This window comes from Podarcis vaucheri (assembly GCF_965113315.1).
Source record: "Podarcis vaucheri genome assembly, chromosome: 13".
Lineage (NCBI taxonomy): Eukaryota > Metazoa > Chordata > Lepidosauria > Squamata > Lacertidae > Podarcis > Podarcis vaucheri.
In genome coordinates this window covers 24,150,940-24,168,910 of record NC_138751.1, presented here as the reverse complement: position 1 = coordinate 24,168,910, position 17,971 = coordinate 24,150,940, and the positions used below count along the sequence as shown (strand labels likewise).

Here is a 17,971-nt window from a genome sequence, read left to right as displayed (position 1 = left end):
TTTTATCATATTAAAAGTTTTCACTTAACTATTGCAGCTGTTGTATAAGGGATTACTATTATGATGGGAATGTAATGGAAATCAATGAGATTTTGGAACACAGGAACAAAGTAAATAATCAAACCATAAATTCTAGCATATGGGGGGAGGGGGCACCTAAATTATATAATTTGGTGGTATTTGAATGATTTGTCTTAGGAATTGTATTATAATGTGCCATTATTATAATGAGGCTATTATTGTAATTGAAAACTAATAAAAATATTAACCAAAAAAAGTAGTTTTCACATAAGCATGAATGTTTCTTTATAATGAACGATACTATTGTTTATTTTATTTTCCTGTAATCTTTGATATCAACTTGGAAAGAAATTAATAAAATGTGTTAAAATGACACAACATAACATAAGCTCCCTCAGGTACCCGAATTCCAAGCCAGAGAAGGGCTTTTCAAGCTGGGTACATTAGAATTGTGCTTGGAAACAAATGAAGTCTGTGTATTTCTTGAAGGGGAAATTTCATGTGCAGATTTCTTTCTGTCTCTCACACACACCCTTAATGACAAACTGCACCAGTGGAAGTTTTCTGTCCCATGTGCAACTGTAAGCAGAACTGAATCCAGTTCTCCTTAGCTTCTTACAATCCTATACACACCCTTTTCAGATGTATCAAAATCCACCTGCCTCTTCTCCATTTCCAGAGAGATGGATACGGGGATTGCTGTGGTTAAGATAGCTTGTCTTCCTGCTGAGTAGGCAGCTGGGCTGGACCTACTGAGTAGCTGTGGGTGGAGTGTGGAGGACAATACCTAACAGGTCAGGTTCACCTCTTTGGCAGCTTCCCTGGTACCTGGGATGCCAAGAGGCTGCTCCTTTTCTCCTGTGTACCAATCCTGTCAAAGGGGCACGTGGCCTCAGCATCCCAGCCCAGCACACTTTTTTCTGCTCTCCCTTCTCTGGTTGGTATCAGAACTAGATGATCCAGGGCAACTGCTCCTGGACCATGCGGAGTCTTTGCTGCTCCCAGCTTCTGCTGCTGCTGCTTCTGCTGCTGAGAGGTGAGTGGTGGCCCGGGAGGGATGTGTTTGTACATGTCACAGGTGGGAAGACTCCTTGGTCTTTTGCCTGAAGAAGATTGCCTGCTTGCCTGGACCTTCAGTTCCTGCCTTTGGAAGGAAAAAGCCTGGGTTCTATGGGAGGGGAATGTGTGTGTGTGTGAGAGAGAGTCTAATGGGGAGGTGGAGTGACTGGGGAGCAAGGATGTTTTAAGAGGACAATTGGTTACAAGAAGGGACCTAGGAGATTGGACTCCTGGGTTCTGTCTGAAGATGGGGTTAGGTGAGGATCCCCCCCCCAAGTGGGCTAGACCAGGGCAGCCTGGGAGCTGAAAAGTCTAAATTATATTCTCGGTTCTAAGTATTATTATTGTTTTTGTTGTTATCATTAATATTATTAATTCAGTTTCTTCCTTGCCTTTCACTATACGAATCCAGGGAGGGTGGGGGCAATTTAAAATTCATTACGAAAAACAGTTTAAAACACATTATCCTTTTGGGGCTACTGTGCCTTTTTATCTACTACACAGCTGGCAAAAGTTCAACAGGTGTAGCTTTTCTTCAGGTAAGGAAGCACCATGACACAGAAGATTTTATCTGTATGATTTCTGTCTGCCATGTAGTTTGCAAACCAGGAGCCCAGCCAGAATACAGGGAGCAATCCTAAATCTGGGAGGTGTGTGTGTGCGTGTGCACACACACAAATGGGTGTACCCTAGAGTTTGGAATCAGGAGGGATCTTGATGTTCTCCCTCATAGCCATTAAATGCGCAGCATTTTGGATTTTCCTTCTATCATATGATATTCTGGTAACAAACATTCAGCTGGACAGAAACAGTTTGTACCTCTCAGGTCCTGGGGGAGTTTTGGGTTACCTTTCTGCTCACATTTCTGTAATGGAATGCTGCGGAGATTGAAGTTGCTGGTTATCGCACCTTAGAAACAGATCCATTGCAGTGCTGAACAAGAAATCTCATTTAGGCACTCCTCTGTAGCTTTTATTAGCCTGGACATGCTATGCTCCAGACACAGCAACAATTTCTCCACTGGCCAGGTTTGGCATTCCCATGTGCTCATTATAGAAATGTGCTTGGTGAGTCAACGCAAAGCCTGACTGTTTGAGCACTCTGTCTTCTTAAGCCCATAGTCTCTTTCTCTGCCCTTCTGACTGCATATTTTCTTCTTCTTTTTACAGGTGCTGAAAACACTGCAGCTCAAAAAGGTGAGAAAACACACCTGGAAAATAATAGTCAGACCTAATAATAGGATGGTAACTGGCTTGGGTTGAGAGGGGATAGAAAAGTTAAGGGGCACGTAGCAAGTGATGTACAACTTAAAACTGTCACACAGTTTATCGCTATTGACCTTTGGCTCTAGTTCCTTTGCCTTCTTCTGTTTTCCCTCTGTTGAATTATATATTGTAAGCTCCTTGGGGCAAGGACTTGCCTTTCTGTAGTCTGTAAAACATCATGTGTACAGATCTCTTTATCTCCACACACAGACACACTTCATTTAAGGTGGTGGGGCAGGTTACATCAAGAGAAGAACAAATTATAAAAAAATCCATAGCATATAAGCATATTTAATATAATGTTTTATTCAGTGCTTCCCCCCTAGAAAAATAGGTGCAGGTACTCACAATGAAGTTGTTACAGTAAGTGCCACACATTTTGACAAAAAAAAAAGAGAGGTGCCAGTACTGCGTACCCTTGAATACCCCCTGGAAAAAAGCACTGGTTTTATTCTTCTTTTCCTCTCACCTCCTTCCCTGCTTTGTGTAATGACTCTCGCCTGATGAAGTGTTCTGGAAAACTTTATCTAGTATCAACAGGGATATTCCTAACTACCTGAGTCTCCTCCTTAATTCTCATTCTCTCTCTCTCTCTCTCTCTCTCTCTCTCTCTCTCCTTTTTAAAAGGGAAGATTTTGGTGGGTACAGTCAATGACAAGTAGCATACCAGCTCCACCAGTGAGCATAATTTATTGGCTTCATTCTACAGAACAATGGGAAGGAAACACATGCATAAGAAGACAGGTTGAAACTCTGCTCTGGGTTCCTCACCACCCACATACAATTGGTTTTCCTCCATTTAGGCCTCTCTCTCTCTCTCCCACCCACCCACCCACCCCCCTCCCATAAACAGAAGGGGAATCAGGAGGGGCTGTGTGTGGATGTTGTGTAGCTTATGGGTGCATTAAGTGAACATGTTTGAGAGCACATAATACCTATTGGGAGAAGTACAATATGTTTTCCCCATGAACTCCTCATCACCCGTATTTTCCTATGAAATCCCCTTGCATATCTGACACTGTGTGTGACCTAATATTTACCACACACCTCCATCAAATGATTCAATCTACACCTATTCGCCCACATACCTTCTCTTCATCTCCCTCTCTCTTTTCCCACAACAGCCATGATTTTGTTTTGTGTTTTGCATAATTTGTTTTGCATTAATTACTTGCAGTCAGAAACCACCCTGCCCTTTAGACTTTGGACAGGTGCCAACATGTGTAAAAATTTAAGACATGAAAAACTTGTACCAAACCACCAGACAAAATTGCCTTATTAAAACACCTTCCGTATGATGCTTGGGCTCTGTTTACATTGAGTCCCCAGCGGAAGAGGATTCCAAACAATCAGACAAAATTGCCTTATTAAAACAACTTTTGGAGGATGCTTGGGCTCTGGTTATGGTTATGGTGAGTCCCCAGCAGGAGAGAATTCCATAGCTATGGAACAGTGACTAAAAACATCTGTCTACATTACTATGTAGTTCCTACCTGGTGCAGAGAGGCAACGTTTAAAAATATTTTTCGTGTGCATCATTTATTCCGTCTCCAATCCATCCATCTGTCTATCACGCATACACATGGGATGCGGGTGGCACTGTGCTCTAAACCACTGAGCCTCTTGGGCTTGCCGATAAGAAGGTTAGTGGTTCGAATCCTTGCAATGGGGTGAGCTCCCATTGCTCTGTCCCAGCTCCTGCTAACCTAGCAGTTCAAAAGCATGCCAGTGCAAGTAGATAAATAGGTACCACTCTGGCAGGAAGATAAATGGCTTTTCTATGTGCTCTGGTTTCCGTCACGCTCTTCTGTTGTGCCAGAAGCAGTTTAGTCATGTTGGCCACATGACCCGGAAAGCTGTCTGCGGACAAATGCTGGCTCCCTCGGCCTGAAGCAAGATAAGTGCCGTACCCCATAGTCGCCTTTGAATGGACTTAACCATCCTGGGGTCCTTTACCTTTACCTCATAGTCATACTTCTACATTTTCCATCTGTATATAAAATTCTTCCCGTTCATTAATTTCCCCATTCTTTCCCATGCACACACATTCATTTTCCTCTCTGTTTGTCTAGCTTTCTCCCTCCCTCTTCCTTGCACTCTTCCTCCAGCTGTTCCTCTTTCCGCTCATCCAATATCTATCTAATTACAGATATCACTACTCATATCTAATTGCAGATATTACTACTCATATCTGCCTAATCGTTCTGCTATATACACATTATGATTGATTTGGCTTTGCCAACAGTGTTTCATTATCTGGAGTGAAAAAGAATTGGAGGTCTGCAAAGTTATACTGAATAAATTTTGGAAAAAATATATATGTGAAAAATGCATTCTATCTTATCATCCTCTCATCAATGGCACCGGTATAGTTAGCAGATTTTTAGACTGTGGACTTAAAGGTCTTGTGCGGGGGCCCCTCTTTAGATGGTAATGTGTATGACTTCGGTTACATCAAAAAGTGGCAAGCCAGCCCCACTGTGATCAGAGACCTCACCTGCTTTGGGGTGGGGTTGAGCGTCTGCTCCAAAGTCCAGGGGGTTAGTCTTGACATAGTGAAGTGGGACTGGGCTGCTTGCCCAGACGTTCTGCCCTGATGCCATCACTGATTGGGGATTAAGAATTCTGTGCCAATTGGCAATGCCCCCCTTTAATTTGGTTGGTTTGCAGTTGCCCGGAAACATCTGATCTTGTTGTGTGTATGTGTGAGCAGGGGTTTAATGCACCCAACAACAGAAGAAGCCTTGCTGCAGACCTGCCCTTTAAAAATTAAAGGCACCAACAGGGAGCCCCATTTGCAAAGAAACAACCAGGAGCTCACTTAAAATTGCCAATTGCTCTTTGGTAGCAGCATCCTTACCTGTCCCACACCCAAGGTAACGTCTGACAGCAGGTGTGGGGCAGGTGGGTGTTTGTGGGGGACCTGTGCTATTCCCATGTCCTGGAGGTTCCCCAACGCTGCTTGAAAGATGACAATAATATTTCAAGGCAACATTGTGTGGCTTGCATGTGATATGGAGTGGCAGTGAACACACTTACCTGGCGGGGTTCATTAACCATACCTCTGCTCTTCCATCTGCTTTTCTGCAGCCTGTGGCCGACCCATAGTACACTCCCCTCGGATCGTTGGGGGGCAGAAGGCTGAGGAAGGTGAATGGCCATGGCAGGTCAGCATACGAGAAAACAGGATACATGTGTGTGGTGGAAGCCTCATCTCACCCCAGTGGGTGGTGACAGCTGCTCATTGTTTTGAAGGGTGAGTAGAAAATGTCTTTTGTCTTCTACGAAGGGATGGGGGAGCAATTTGATTCAGCCTGCGTTTAAAGTGACCCAAATGCAGTACTAGGTGGAGGGAGAGACAGAATCAGGGTCAGGGTCAGTGGCCCAACCGCATGTTGCCAAATACCAAAATGGCATAATAATTTGTAAACTGGGATTTTCAAACTGAAACCAGTAAAACTTACTTTCTTATGTCCCATTGATTTGAATGGCTTTACTCTAGGCAAGACCAAAGCTGGATCCAGTGGCGTAGCGTGGGTTGTCAGCACCCGGGGCAAGGCAAGTAATTTGCGCCCCCTAACCCGTGGATTTGTGCCCCCTAACCCGTGGATTTGCGCCCCCTAACCCTAACCCCAAGATGTTGCACCTGGTGCGGCCGGCCCCCCCTGCACCCCCCACGCTACGCCACTGGCTGGATCCAACCTGCAATCTTTTGTAAACCAGAAATATGGTTTCTGATAAGAAACAGTTTCTGGGATTGGTTATGAGGATCTCTTTTAATCAGTGCTCAGTAAAAAAAGAACTAAGGTGCCAGTAGTCATATCTTGAAAAAAATGCTGGTTTCTATGGCCAGCAAAAAAGAGGTGGCAGTGCAGCACTGATGTTAATTACTGAGTCAGTAAACAGTATCAAGTGCAAATTGTTGTTATATAGTACGTCAACAAAGTTCAGAGTTATCTCTACCATGCTGCCAAACCGGATTAACTTTTCCTTGATTGTTTGGTGTTTAAATGGTTTTTAGGCTTATGCTTTATATGTTGTGGTGTAGTGGTTCAAGCAGCTGCTAAGCCAAGCAGTCCAAATATCAATTTAGCTAAGAACTTGATGGTTTGTCTACCTTAAAGGGTTGCTTTAAGCATTACTGGGAGAATATATGTGAAGCGCTTTTATAAAACATTTTATAAATGCTAAGTATTCTTCAAAGACTTCAAAAACGTGCACTCATTTAATACACCTTTGACTGCTGAATTACCATACTGATAAGGACCATAAATCATAAGGACCCACCTTATTTTTGTGATTGTAAGTGGTTCAAACTGTTTATAATATTGTGTTTTAATGTTGTGACCTACTCTGAGACCATAGGGTGCAGGGTGGGCGATATATAAACAAACAAATAAGCAATTGTTCCATTTTCACATTTATTTGCAAATAAATCGCACTGAAATCACTGGGACTTAGTTCTGAGTCACCTTGACTGGGATCAATCAGGCATAAATGTTTCCCAGCATATAAAGTGTTTTACTATTATTAATCCATCCTAGCCTCACAACCACATGTGAGATGGATTAGGACGAACAGTAGTGCCTTTCCAAAGGTTTAACTAAGTAACCTCTTAACTGAGGAAGGCATCAAGCTCAGGCCTTCTCCCTGCAGATGGCACTGATTTGTCTTGACTCCCACCACAGGTCGCTGAATCCATTTCGGTACCGAATTCACCTGGGAGAATATGAGCTCCCCAAACCAGCACACACCATGGTCCCTGCTCATGTCAGCCAGATCATAGTGCACCCGTATTATGCTGGAGATGGGCTCAGCGCTGACATTGCACTGGTACGGCTGGAGGAGCCGGTGAATTTCTCTCGGACCATTTTGCCCATCTGCCTGCCCAATGCTTCAGACCCTGATGCTTTCCCTGTGGGGATGTCATGCTGGGTCACTGGCTGGGGTGACCTCTACCCAGAAGGTAAGCATGAATCTGCTCATTCCGGGGTGTATTTATAGGAGATGGTGTTGCTTCGGGGGTTGGCTGGTGGTGGAGGATTATGGGATGGAACAGAGCAGGGAGTGCAGGATGTGTTAGGAACTAGTTTTGAAATAGGAAACTGGATAAACAAAATGTAATAGTCTCAATTGTAAAATCATAACCAAGAAGGTGGAACTAGGGGCCAGGACACCTATTCCTTTTGGCCGTTGGATATTGACAAATGGCTTTTTGTAAGGGGGAGGGACGATTTCACATATAGGGAATCTCATGTACAGGGTCAGATATACACTCACAGTTTTTAATGTTAAGGAAGGGTTAAGGAATTGTTTTGATAATGTAGATGGACACATGACGTCCTACTTTTTACATTCATAATGCATTACAGTGGTACCTCAGGTTAAGTAGTTAATTCGTTCCGGAGGTCTGTTCTTAACCTGAAACTGTTCTTAACCTGAAGCACCACTTTAGCTAATGGGGCCTCCCACTGCTGCTGTGCCACCGGAGCACGATTTCTGTTCTCATCCTGAAGCAAAGTTCTTAACCTGAAGCACTATTTCTGGGTTAGCGGAGTCTGTAACCTGAAGCGTATGTAACCTGAAGCGTATGTAACCTGAGGTACCATTGTATTGACTCGCCTTTTTTATTGCTTACTCTTTAATCGTTTTATGCTGCTATATCAGAGGGTGGAGCAGAGCAACCAGCAGCAAGGAAAGAAACAGTGTTTTAGAAAATAGTGTGGGCGGGTATTACTTGCATTTGACCCCCCAAAGAGGGAAGAAACATTTTAATTAACAAGGATGCCCTTGAACATTTTAATTAACAAGGATGCCCTAGAACAACAAATCTAATATTGTTCTAATAGGGGGGAATAACATTAAACAGGCCAGTGTAGATCCAGCCCAGGTATCTCTGTCTGGCTCTCAGGACCCTCCCCAGCCACATGCCCTCTGGAGCCACAGCCTTCACCTGCCCTGCATTGCACCTTCCTTGAGTGTTATTGCCTGGCTGGAATATGTTCTCAGACTTTGTTAATGCTTCTTACTTGCCTGAGTGGAGGATAGAGAGGGATGGGTCAGTTTGAAGAAGCTAGCCTGCCGTACAAAGGGGAAATTCAGCTTTGAACCCTCTGCCCACTTTTGCATGTGTTCCCACTCACCATCTTGGAGGTGGCCTCAGAGGGAACGTGGCCCTTGCGGGGAACAATATTCCCCACCTTGGGGTTCAGGGAGTCCTTCTGGTCAAACTGTTATATGTACTGAATCATTTAAGAACTCCTTGGAGAAGTGATGTCTCACTTGGGTTGTATCCAAGGGTGATCAGCTGGACAGAGCTGTGCTCCAAATCAGGTAATGAAGGGCGTCAGCAACATTGCTAATCTGGAAGTACTGTTGAGTATATGCCCAACATCTCACTTTTCTCCTACCAGCCCCCTTCCTCACTCGGATTCTGCAGGAGCTGGAGGTGCCAATCCTAGACGTTGACAAGTGTGACCAAATGTACCACAATGACTCCAGTTCTGATACTGACACTGTGCCAAAGGGCTACAAGCTGATCTATGATGACATGATCTGCGCTGGGTACCCAGAAGGAAAGAAGGACTCCTGCCAGGTAAGATTTGTAGAACAGGCAATGGATCAAGGGCAGAAGATCCCATATTTGTGTATTTTGATGGTGTGGTGGGTGGGTTTGTGTGTAAAAGAATGCTGTTAGTATGTGTTATGTTTGCTCTCAGGTCACCCCTCATTAAGCCAGTCCTTATTTATTTAAAGAATTGAGACCTCATCCTTTAGCCAAGTAGTAGGACAGTCCCCGCTCTCAGGATTAGAATCCAAAAGACATAACACACAAGGAAGAAGGGATGAGGAGGGTCGAGGGGAACTCTTATCAGATCTGGGAAGAGAGCAGGAAGACAATGTTAAGGCCAAGAGGACAGGGCTGCTCAGTTCTTCTTTCAGATAGGCAACTTGATGGCAGTTGGAATACTCTTATTTCTGGACAGGCTGACACTGCATTCCCCCTCTTTTAAATCCCATTTATTACATGTGTAACCAATCCCTTCTACCAGAAAGTTAATGCAGGCCTTGCTCCCTTTGTCCGTTGCACAAGACACCTGTCAGTTCAGGGGAGGGAGGAGAGGGAGGCAACTTGCCCAGTGTCAGCCAGGTAGCTGCAATGCTGAGCAGATCTTTGAACTTGAGTTGCCCTAGATAAATTCCAGCACACTAGCTCCACTGCAACACATTGGCTTTTATGCTTCAAATGACACCATTATTAATAATTTCCACCCCTCCTTTTCATTTTTTAGGATTAGTGTGCCTACCATCTTTGTTGTGGTAGGTTTTCATTACTAAGCTGCAAGACAGGCTGGAGCTGCTCCCCTTACAGTAATTAAGAAGCAGTAGGTTTTCTGTGCTGCCCTTGCAGGCCCAAGCAATACAGTAAAGTAGGGAGGGGACAAGTAGCCAACAGCCAAAAGCCAGATGTTGAGATAAATGAATGCCACAACTTTTTATTGGTTACAGAGAAATAAGTTTGGCATAAACATGAGGTAAGGATCTGTTACCTGCACAGCTCAAGTGCTGGTCAATGTGCCATCCATTTGACAGTGAGGGGTTCCCTCAGGTGCTGTGGAGGATGCTATCCTGTCACTAATGTTGAAGGAAGATTCAACTGCAAGTCCAGTTGGTTTCTGTAATGGAATGGGCACAAGGTGTTGTCTTGTCCTTCACCTCAGGTTAAAAATGTAGTTAGAACTGTAGAGTCGGAAGAGACCTCAAGGGTCATCAAGTTCCACCTCCTGCAATGCAGAAGTCTCAACTGAAGCATCCATGACAGATGCCCATCCAATCTCTACTTAGAAACCTCCAAGGAAGGAGTCCACAACCTCCTAGAGGGAGACCGTTCCACTGTCAAACAGCTCTTACTGTCAGAAAGTTCTTTTTCTGCTGTCTAATAGGAATTTCCATTCTTGTAACTTGAAGCTATTGGTTTGAGTCCCATCCTCCAGAGCAGAAGAAAACAAACTTGCTCCCTCTTCCATGTGGCAGCCCTTTAGATATTTGAAAATAGCTATCATATCGTCTCTCGGTCTCCTCTTCCCCAGGCTAAACATACTCAGCTCCTTTAACCGTTCCTCATAAGGCTCCTCATATGTGCAGCCCTGGCTTAACATATTTGAATGCTCGATTTTCTTCACTTGAGTGTCCCCATTTCCTAATGACTTTCTCCTTCCAGGGTGACTCTGGGGGGCCTCTGTCCTGCAAGCTGAATGACACTTGGTTCCTGGCTGGAGTGGTGAGCTTTGGGTTGGGTTGTTCGCAGCCCAACCGTCCTGGAGTCCATACCCGGGTCACCTCCTACATGGACTGGATTCAACGCACCATGGAAAAGAACACCCCCTCCAGTGGTGGTGCCCGTCTCTCAAGTGCCAACCCTGCTCTCCTCTTAACTCTCCTTCTCCTGGGCCCCTTTGCCCTGCTGAGGCACTGCTGTTCCGCTATCAGCTGGAGGTGCAATTAAAAATGGAGGTTCCACACGGCACTTAATATCATATTATATTCTCCCACTTAAACATTGCATTGCCTGGGCCCAAAGGCAAGCCCGTAAGGATGCTCACTCACCCCCATTCAGTACCTGTTCTTAAGAGGACACACTAATATTGCAGCCTGGTATTGATTTATCTAAATAATTAAAACCATCTGCCCTACTACTTTCCCATGCAAAATCCGCTCTTTTAATGATAGATCAGAATAAATGGCAATTTGGGTTAAACATGAATTGCTGTTTGCTCCAATTAAGTACTAAAGAGTGGCTTTACCCAGGAGGAAACTGAGACAAAAGGAAGTGTTGATAAGCTCTGAGATGGGAAACATGTAAAAGCTACACAACACCTATTTTAGCATTATACTCAATGATAGTTTTCTAGAAAAAGAGGTGCTGGAACTCACAATGAACACCTCCCTTGTTCTCTTATAATGGCACCCACCTGAGAGGTGCCAAAACTGAGTTCTGTCTGGGGGAAAAAGAGCCCTGATTAAAACTGCCGGGAGAGTTCTACAGATCTAGACTGAAGGGCTGGATATAAATTTTATAATAAAATAAATCTACTCCATTTCCCCCTTGCCACTATAGTCATGAAAATAGGAAAAAAGGGAAGGGTTTGCACCCTAAAATAAGCTTTTGGGCAGCACAAATGAACACGAAGCTTTGGTGTCTGTTTGTATGGGAATACATTATGTATTATTATTATTATTATTATTATTATTATTATTAGTAGTAGTAGTAGTAGTAGTAGGAGTAGTTGTCGTCAATGATGATGATGATAGCAAGTGATACATTTCCACACAACAGACACCCCAGCATTGTGATGAATCCTATGCTTCTTCTCCAGCTCCTCCAGTGATGTCCCTTATGTCAATCCATGCAGGCATAGCTATGAATGAATAAGAAGCAGGGAGATTTGAGCCCTTAAATGAGCTTTGAGCCACTAAACAGGTTTGCAAATTTGTAAGAGGACTGGAAAATACACTCGCCTACATGGGACCTGCAATGAAGCCAAAAAGGAATGAGGAGTGACGGAGCAGGGATGACTCTTCACTTCTTGTTACACAACAACAGCCGTGCCTGAGTCTATAAAAGGACTCCTGAAAGTGTCATCTTCCTTTTAGAAAAAATGTATGTTTATTAATTGTTGAAAATACAACTGTAAAAAGCCAATGAGATGTACAAATAAAAGCCAATGATGATGATAATAGCAACTGATATGTTTCCACACAGCAGACACCCCAGCATTGTGGTTAACCCTATGCTTCTTCTCCAGTTCCCCCAATTGTCCCTTATGCCAATTCATTCCTATTTATATGAATAAATAAGAAGCGGGGAGATTTGAGCCCTGTTTATCCAGAAGGACCTGAGATGCAATGGGGGAGAGTGTGCAAGGCAGCATTCTGCCCCAGACAAGTTCAGGATGCAACAGAACAAGGCAAGTTAGACTCTCTATGACATTAGTGTCTCACATCAAATATAACTAATCTGCACAAAGGACTCTGTGAACAGAATGCAGAGGTGATGTATGTACTTTTGGAACCCAAGGAAATCTTTAATAAAAACAATTAAACACAAAACAAGGCAGTTTAGGAATCTGGAGGGAATGAGGATACAGCCGGGTTCAATTTTTGCTCACGTGAGAAATAAAGGTGGTAGGTTTGAGAATGCAAAAGAGAGGGACTCAGCCAGGACCTTATCTTATGAAAGGATGTCCTTACTTGCAAGATAAGCTCCTTTCTCTTCTCTACGCTGAGCCAAGCTGAACTAATCGGAACAGAGTCTACAGTCATTTTCATTAATTTGGAGGAGACTCAAGGAATTCCACAAGGCAGCCCATTGCTCTCAGGAAGATCAGCTGATGATCCGAGAATGGCTTCTTAATCAGATAAACTGGTTTACAACGCCCCCTTGTGCTCAGAATGATTTTGGCACATTTTGAAAAGTTGTTACTCTAGGACTTGTCCACACTTGCGTTATTTCAGTATCTAAGAGGTTTTCCGCTTGTCCCATGCTTTAATTTCTCCCACCACTGAGTTAGAAAAAGTGTTAGGGCTTAGCCACACTTACCTTTTGCTCCACTCCGCAGATGGGGCCGCCTCTTCCCCCTCTGCGAGGCCCACTGAGGCGCTTTGGTGCATTCCTTTGAGATCACCAGGGTGCCTTCTTCTCAAAGGGACGCACTCCTTGGAGATCTGATGAGGGGCAATGGCTTTTGCTGGGTTGCAATATTAAAGCTTTCTGCCTCCACCCATTGTATGTGTAAATAAATCCACACCTTTATTGCTTTATTTAATTATTGCATCTACAGTCGTACCTTGGAAGTTGAACTGAATCCATTCAGGAAGTCTGTTTGACTTTCAAAATGTTCGGAAACCAAAGTGTGACTTCTGACTGGCTGCAGGAAGCTCCTGCAGCCAATCAGAAGCCGCGGAAGCCCTGTTGGATGTTCAGCTTCCAAAAGAACGCTCGAAAACCGGAACACTCACTTCTGAGTTTCACTCGTTCAGGAGCCAATTTGTTTGGGAGCCAAGGCATTCAACTTCCAAGGTATATCTTATTTATACCTATTGGGGCAAGGCTGGGAAACCTGTTGCCCTGCAGATGCTGCTGTACTGAAAAAGTAAAAGAAGAAAGCTATAACTGAGAAGCTGAGATGAGTGGAAAATGTTGTAAAATTGCATTTAAGAGCTTCCGCACACCTCCTGGGTGTGAAAACCCCAAAGATAATGAAGGGGTCATGACCAAAAAGATTATATAACAAATATCTGCCAGTTTTAGATAGACTGCAAGATATTCAGCTGATTTCTTAGCCGATCTCCATGCCTACTTTGAACTGCCATTTGCTGTTAAAGATCCTTTGGAGGGCAGCCTGCACCTCTCTGTTCCTCAGAGTGTAGATGAGAGGGTTGCAAAGGGGAATGATGACCGTGTAGAAAAGAGAGAGGAACTTGTCAATCTTCACAGAGTCAGGGGTCTTGGGGAGGAAGTACACAAGTGTTGCAGAGCCATAGAAGAGACAGACCACTGTTACATGAGATGAACAGGTGGAAAAGGCCTTCTGGCGTCCTGTGGCTGATGGCATGCGCAGTATAGCCCTGGTGATGTACACATAGGAAGCCAGGATGACTACAAATGGTCCCACAACAAAGACCACATCCTCAATATAGCTCGTCAACTCATTGGCATAGAGATCTGCACATGCCAGACTGAGTACTGGTGGGATGTCGCAGAAGAAGTGGTCCATCTCATTGGAACCGCAGAAAGGCAGGGAAAAGATGAGTCCAATTTGCACCAGTTGCATTGGGAGACTGAGGGCAAATGAGCCAATCACCAGCCCCACCCGGACTTTATGGCTCATGATTGTCATGTAGCGGAGAGGCAGGCAAATGGCAAGATAGCGGTCATAGGCCATGGCCGCCAGTAGGAAGCACTCGGTCCCACCCAGAAAAAGCAGGAAAAACATCTGTGAGGCACAGGCTGGAATGGAAATGGAGCGCTGCCCAGTGGCCAGACTGGCCATCATCTTGGGAAGAGTGACAGAGGTGTAACACAACTCTAGCCCCGATAAGCTTCTCAGAAAAAAGTACATTGGAGTTTGAAGGGCAGGGTCCCATGTTGTCACTGCCATGATCAGACCGTTGCCTAGTAGGATAGTCAGATAGACAGTCAAGAAGGTGAAGAAGAGGAGGGCAGGGTACTTATGGTATCCCAGCAAGACAAACTCAGTCACAGCGCTCTGGTTCCCCCAGTGTCTGGCCAGGTCAACATCCATCTACAGAAGAACAGAGGCAAGATATGTATGCTGGGAGGCTGCCGTATCCTGAAATGAGATGAAGATCTCACTCTGTCCAGGCTGTCTGTCATGCAAACACAGACCAACACATATGCTTGCCTAGAGTACGCCACTAACTGAATCTGACATGCCCTGGTGTCCTTCAGAGTCTCTCTTTACCCTGATGTGTCAAATGCCAATATAAAATGGCTTTAGGATTGCCTGAGCCTTGCCACTTGGATGCAAACCCTATCCTAAAATATGCCAACAACTTATAGCTGCTACCACTTACTGAATTAATAGAGCAGTAGGATCTTAATATTTCTGATGTTACAGAAAGACCATGGTCAAGTACTGAGACCTCACTCTGCCCAATCTGTCTTTCCTTTTTGAGGTGGTAAGAATATAGGAGGTTCAACCTTCCATAAACTCCAGTGTCCGCAATTTAATGGCTGGGTGAAACTTCTGGCTTCAGGATGTTTTCTAGTAGCAAGTGCTTGTATTTTAGAAAGAAGAAGAAGAAAGGCACATCTACTCACCACTGTGCCCTTCTTTGCTGACAGCTCAATTTAAATGAAAGAATTATGTCAGGGATGGGATGGAAAGAAACCACTCTCACATGATTAATTACTTCAACTGATCTCAGTTCCTCCCATTCCAAAGCACTTGGTTTTCTCCCATAAGAATGAACGATTCACAGGACAGTTGCATTTCTCACTGGCAAAGATGACCTCTAGATTCAGTGACCTGGATCTAGCTCTAGGTGTTCTTAATTTGGGATGACTGATGATGGATTGTGGGAAGAATCCTAAGATGGGGTGACTATAATTCTAACAAGAAAGGGGGTGAGTGATGCTCCATACTGAATGTTTCAGCTGGCAATGCAACACAACCAGCCCTTTATAAAACTATCCTATTTTTTCTTTATTGAAATCAGGAATTGGAATCCTGTGGCTAGAGATGGGTAAAACTGTCAAATTTTGTTTCTCACAGTTTCATTTTTCCAATCTTAAGTTCAGTTCTTATCTATCAATCATCTACCTATCATCTATCTATATCTATATCTATATCTATCTATCTATCTATCTATATCTATCTATCTATCTATCTATCTATCTATCTATCTATCTATCATCTATCTATCATCTATCTCTATCTATCTATCATCTATCTATCTATCTATCATCTCATGAAAACTCATCAGCATTTAATGGGAATTTTCACCAAACATGCACATTTTGTATTCAATTTTGCCTGATAGACACTTCTTCAAAGCTATCAGGTGTAATGGAATATAATTTTGTATGCTGGTTTCACTAATATATGGATTATTATGTACACTTTACCCCAGTATATAGATTTTTGTGTGTATTACTTTGGTAGAGGTCCACGTTGCAAAATTTGGAGAAGTGTGAATTTTGAAGGATAACTGTTTTGGCTCATGTGAGAAAGTGAGAATCATGTAGGTTTGCCCATAAATACAAACTGAATTGAATTCTGTCTCCCACCTCCGCCACCCACATCCCTTCCTGTGGCCCTTCAGATTTTGTTGGGCATCACATCAGACACAGCCAGCATGGGCAATGGTCAGAAATGTTGAGAACTGGTGTCCAGCAAGATATGGAGAGCCACAGGTTCCCCATCCCTAGGTTAGATGCCACAAGACAGGACTTCTTTGATAACATACGGAGTTGGTTCACCCAGTGAAAGTAATTGACAGTAGGTTCGCAAAGATAAGAGGCAGCTCTTCTTCACTCAAAATTAACTGATCTTGCTGGCAAAGTTTTAACTGATGAAATTGAGTGACAGGCTGAAGTTGCCAGAATGCCTTGAATCCCACCCACAAAACAGTGAAAGTGTCCTAAATTCCCAAACTCCCTAGAAGTAATCACTTCACCTTACCTCTTCACAATGCAAGGACAATTCGGATCCTGAAGAGCTGAATACTTTCAAAAGTGATCATATGTCAATGAGCAACATAAATTGTTTCAGGTAATGATTCATCAGTGCTGTGACTGCTTCACCTTTCCTGCAAAGCTCTCCTCCGCATTTCAACTTGTAGCTCAGCTAAAATTCAGGTCCACCATCTACTATCCTAGACTACATTTTCTATTTCCACATCCATTATTCTTACCAACCTGGTTTGGTTTATCTTCCCTAGAGGTCTGTTCCCTAACTAACCCAACTGAATTGGCACAGGGAAGGAAGAACATTTACCTGCTTTGCAGCTGAGGTGCTGCTGTGCTAAGCACTGGGTTAATTTCTCCTGCAAGAACCAGGGTAGGAAGCCTCTACCTGTGTCCTTGCCTAGCAACCACACTTTCCCAAGGTATATATAGAGTTGCCATTCATGTGCAGGATGGAAGAGGAAGGTGGCTGTGGGGAGTCCCAGAGGAGCAAATGTGCTAATCATGCTAAACATTGGAAATACAGTTTGTGTTGAGAACATGTAGGGATGTAAAAATCCTAGGTGTTTGGTCCCATGGTCCACAGGCTCCTCTAGCAGAATCACTATTCTGCGCCAACTTAGCATGAATCATAGTGTGATCATAGGTCTGGCTCTGTTGTTATGGAGAGTGGATGTCCCACCCAGGCCTCAAACGTGATGTTAAGATACTGGAAATGTGAATATCCCCAGAGGATTCCTGGCAGAATTGTTATAAGACAGGGTCACGTGTGCCCTGTACTGGTCCTAGGTATGGTGGAGGAGGGATCAGGAAGAAATTCATTCGAATGTGCCCAGTTCACACTTCCTGAACCAATACATGAACTGCAGAACTGCTACCCTTCAAAATCCGCACTTCTCTGAATTTTGCAATGCAGTTCTCCATCAACAACAAAATATTAAAAAGTGCTTTTTGGGGGAGTGTGTGCATATATAGTGCATATAATCTAGTGCATATAATTGTCAGCATTTCACTCATCTGTTGCTGGATATGTGATGGTTACAGCACATGCCTGTGTTTACTTTCCAGGCTTGGAAAGTGTGTGAACGGAAGTTAGTCCTATCTCTTCCGCTGTATTGTACTTGGAGAAGAAAGGAGAGACTTGCCATGATTGCTTTGTCCTGTATATATTGCTTAATAAATACTTAGAATGCACACACCAAAGTTCCACTTTGTTTCTGCTGTACTCTGCTGAGTAAGCATTCACATAGTCTTCTGATATGTGTCACTGGTGCGTGCCGGGGCTGAAGATTTATGGATGTCCCAGGGTGCGCTGCATTATGAAGATGCCTGGAGAGGTCTGTCTCATTTAGGGGGCTGTGTGTACCCCCCCGGGCGTGTTCTGACATTAATATGCATATATGGTGCATATAAT

General features: G+C 43.8%; 2 protein-coding genes across 2 annotated transcripts; one reads left to right on the top strand and one right to left on the bottom strand.

The window, feature by feature from the left end:
* The first annotated feature begins 815 nt into the window (after positions 1–815).
* Positions 816–12,083, top strand: LOC309517381 (serine protease 27-like). Its single transcript, XM_082196606.1, has 6 exons — positions 816–1,057; positions 2,250–2,276; positions 5,436–5,601; positions 7,034–7,311; positions 8,759–8,940; positions 10,567–12,083. The coding sequence occupies exons 1-6, from the start codon at positions 976–978 to the stop codon at positions 10,849–10,851; spliced, it is 1,020 nt and encodes a 339-aa protein (XP_082052732.1). The 5' UTR covers positions 816–975; the 3' UTR covers positions 10,852–12,083.
* A 1,601-nt stretch (positions 12,084–13,684) lies between these two features.
* On the bottom strand, positions 13,685–16,921 carry LOC309516543 (olfactory receptor 10AG1-like; the record flags this gene model as incomplete). Its single annotated transcript, XM_082195308.1, has 2 exons — positions 16,868–16,921; positions 13,685–14,650 (listed from the first exon to the last, which is right to left on the bottom strand). Exon 2 carries the CDS (start codon positions 14,648–14,650, stop codon positions 13,685–13,687), a length of 966 nt encoding a protein of 321 aa, XP_082051434.1. The 5' UTR covers positions 16,868–16,921.
* Positions 16,922–17,971: the final 1,050 nt, after the last annotated feature.

What these genes read in the sequence shown, in the direction of transcription:
- LOC309517381 (XM_082196606.1), top strand. Translation starts at nt 976, where the DNA reads ATGATCCAGGGCAACTGCTCCTGGACCATGCGGAGTCTTTGCTGCTCC. An exon ending in AAACACTGCAGCTCAAAAAG is followed by an intron (nt 2,277 to 5,435) that starts GTGAGAAAACAC and finishes GCTTTTCTGCAG; the next exon opens with CCTGTGGCCGACCCATAGTA. An exon ending in GAAAGAAGGACTCCTGCCAG is followed by an intron (nt 8,941 to 10,566) that starts GTAAGATTTGTA and finishes TTCTCCTTCCAG; the next exon opens with GGTGACTCTGGGGGGCCTCT.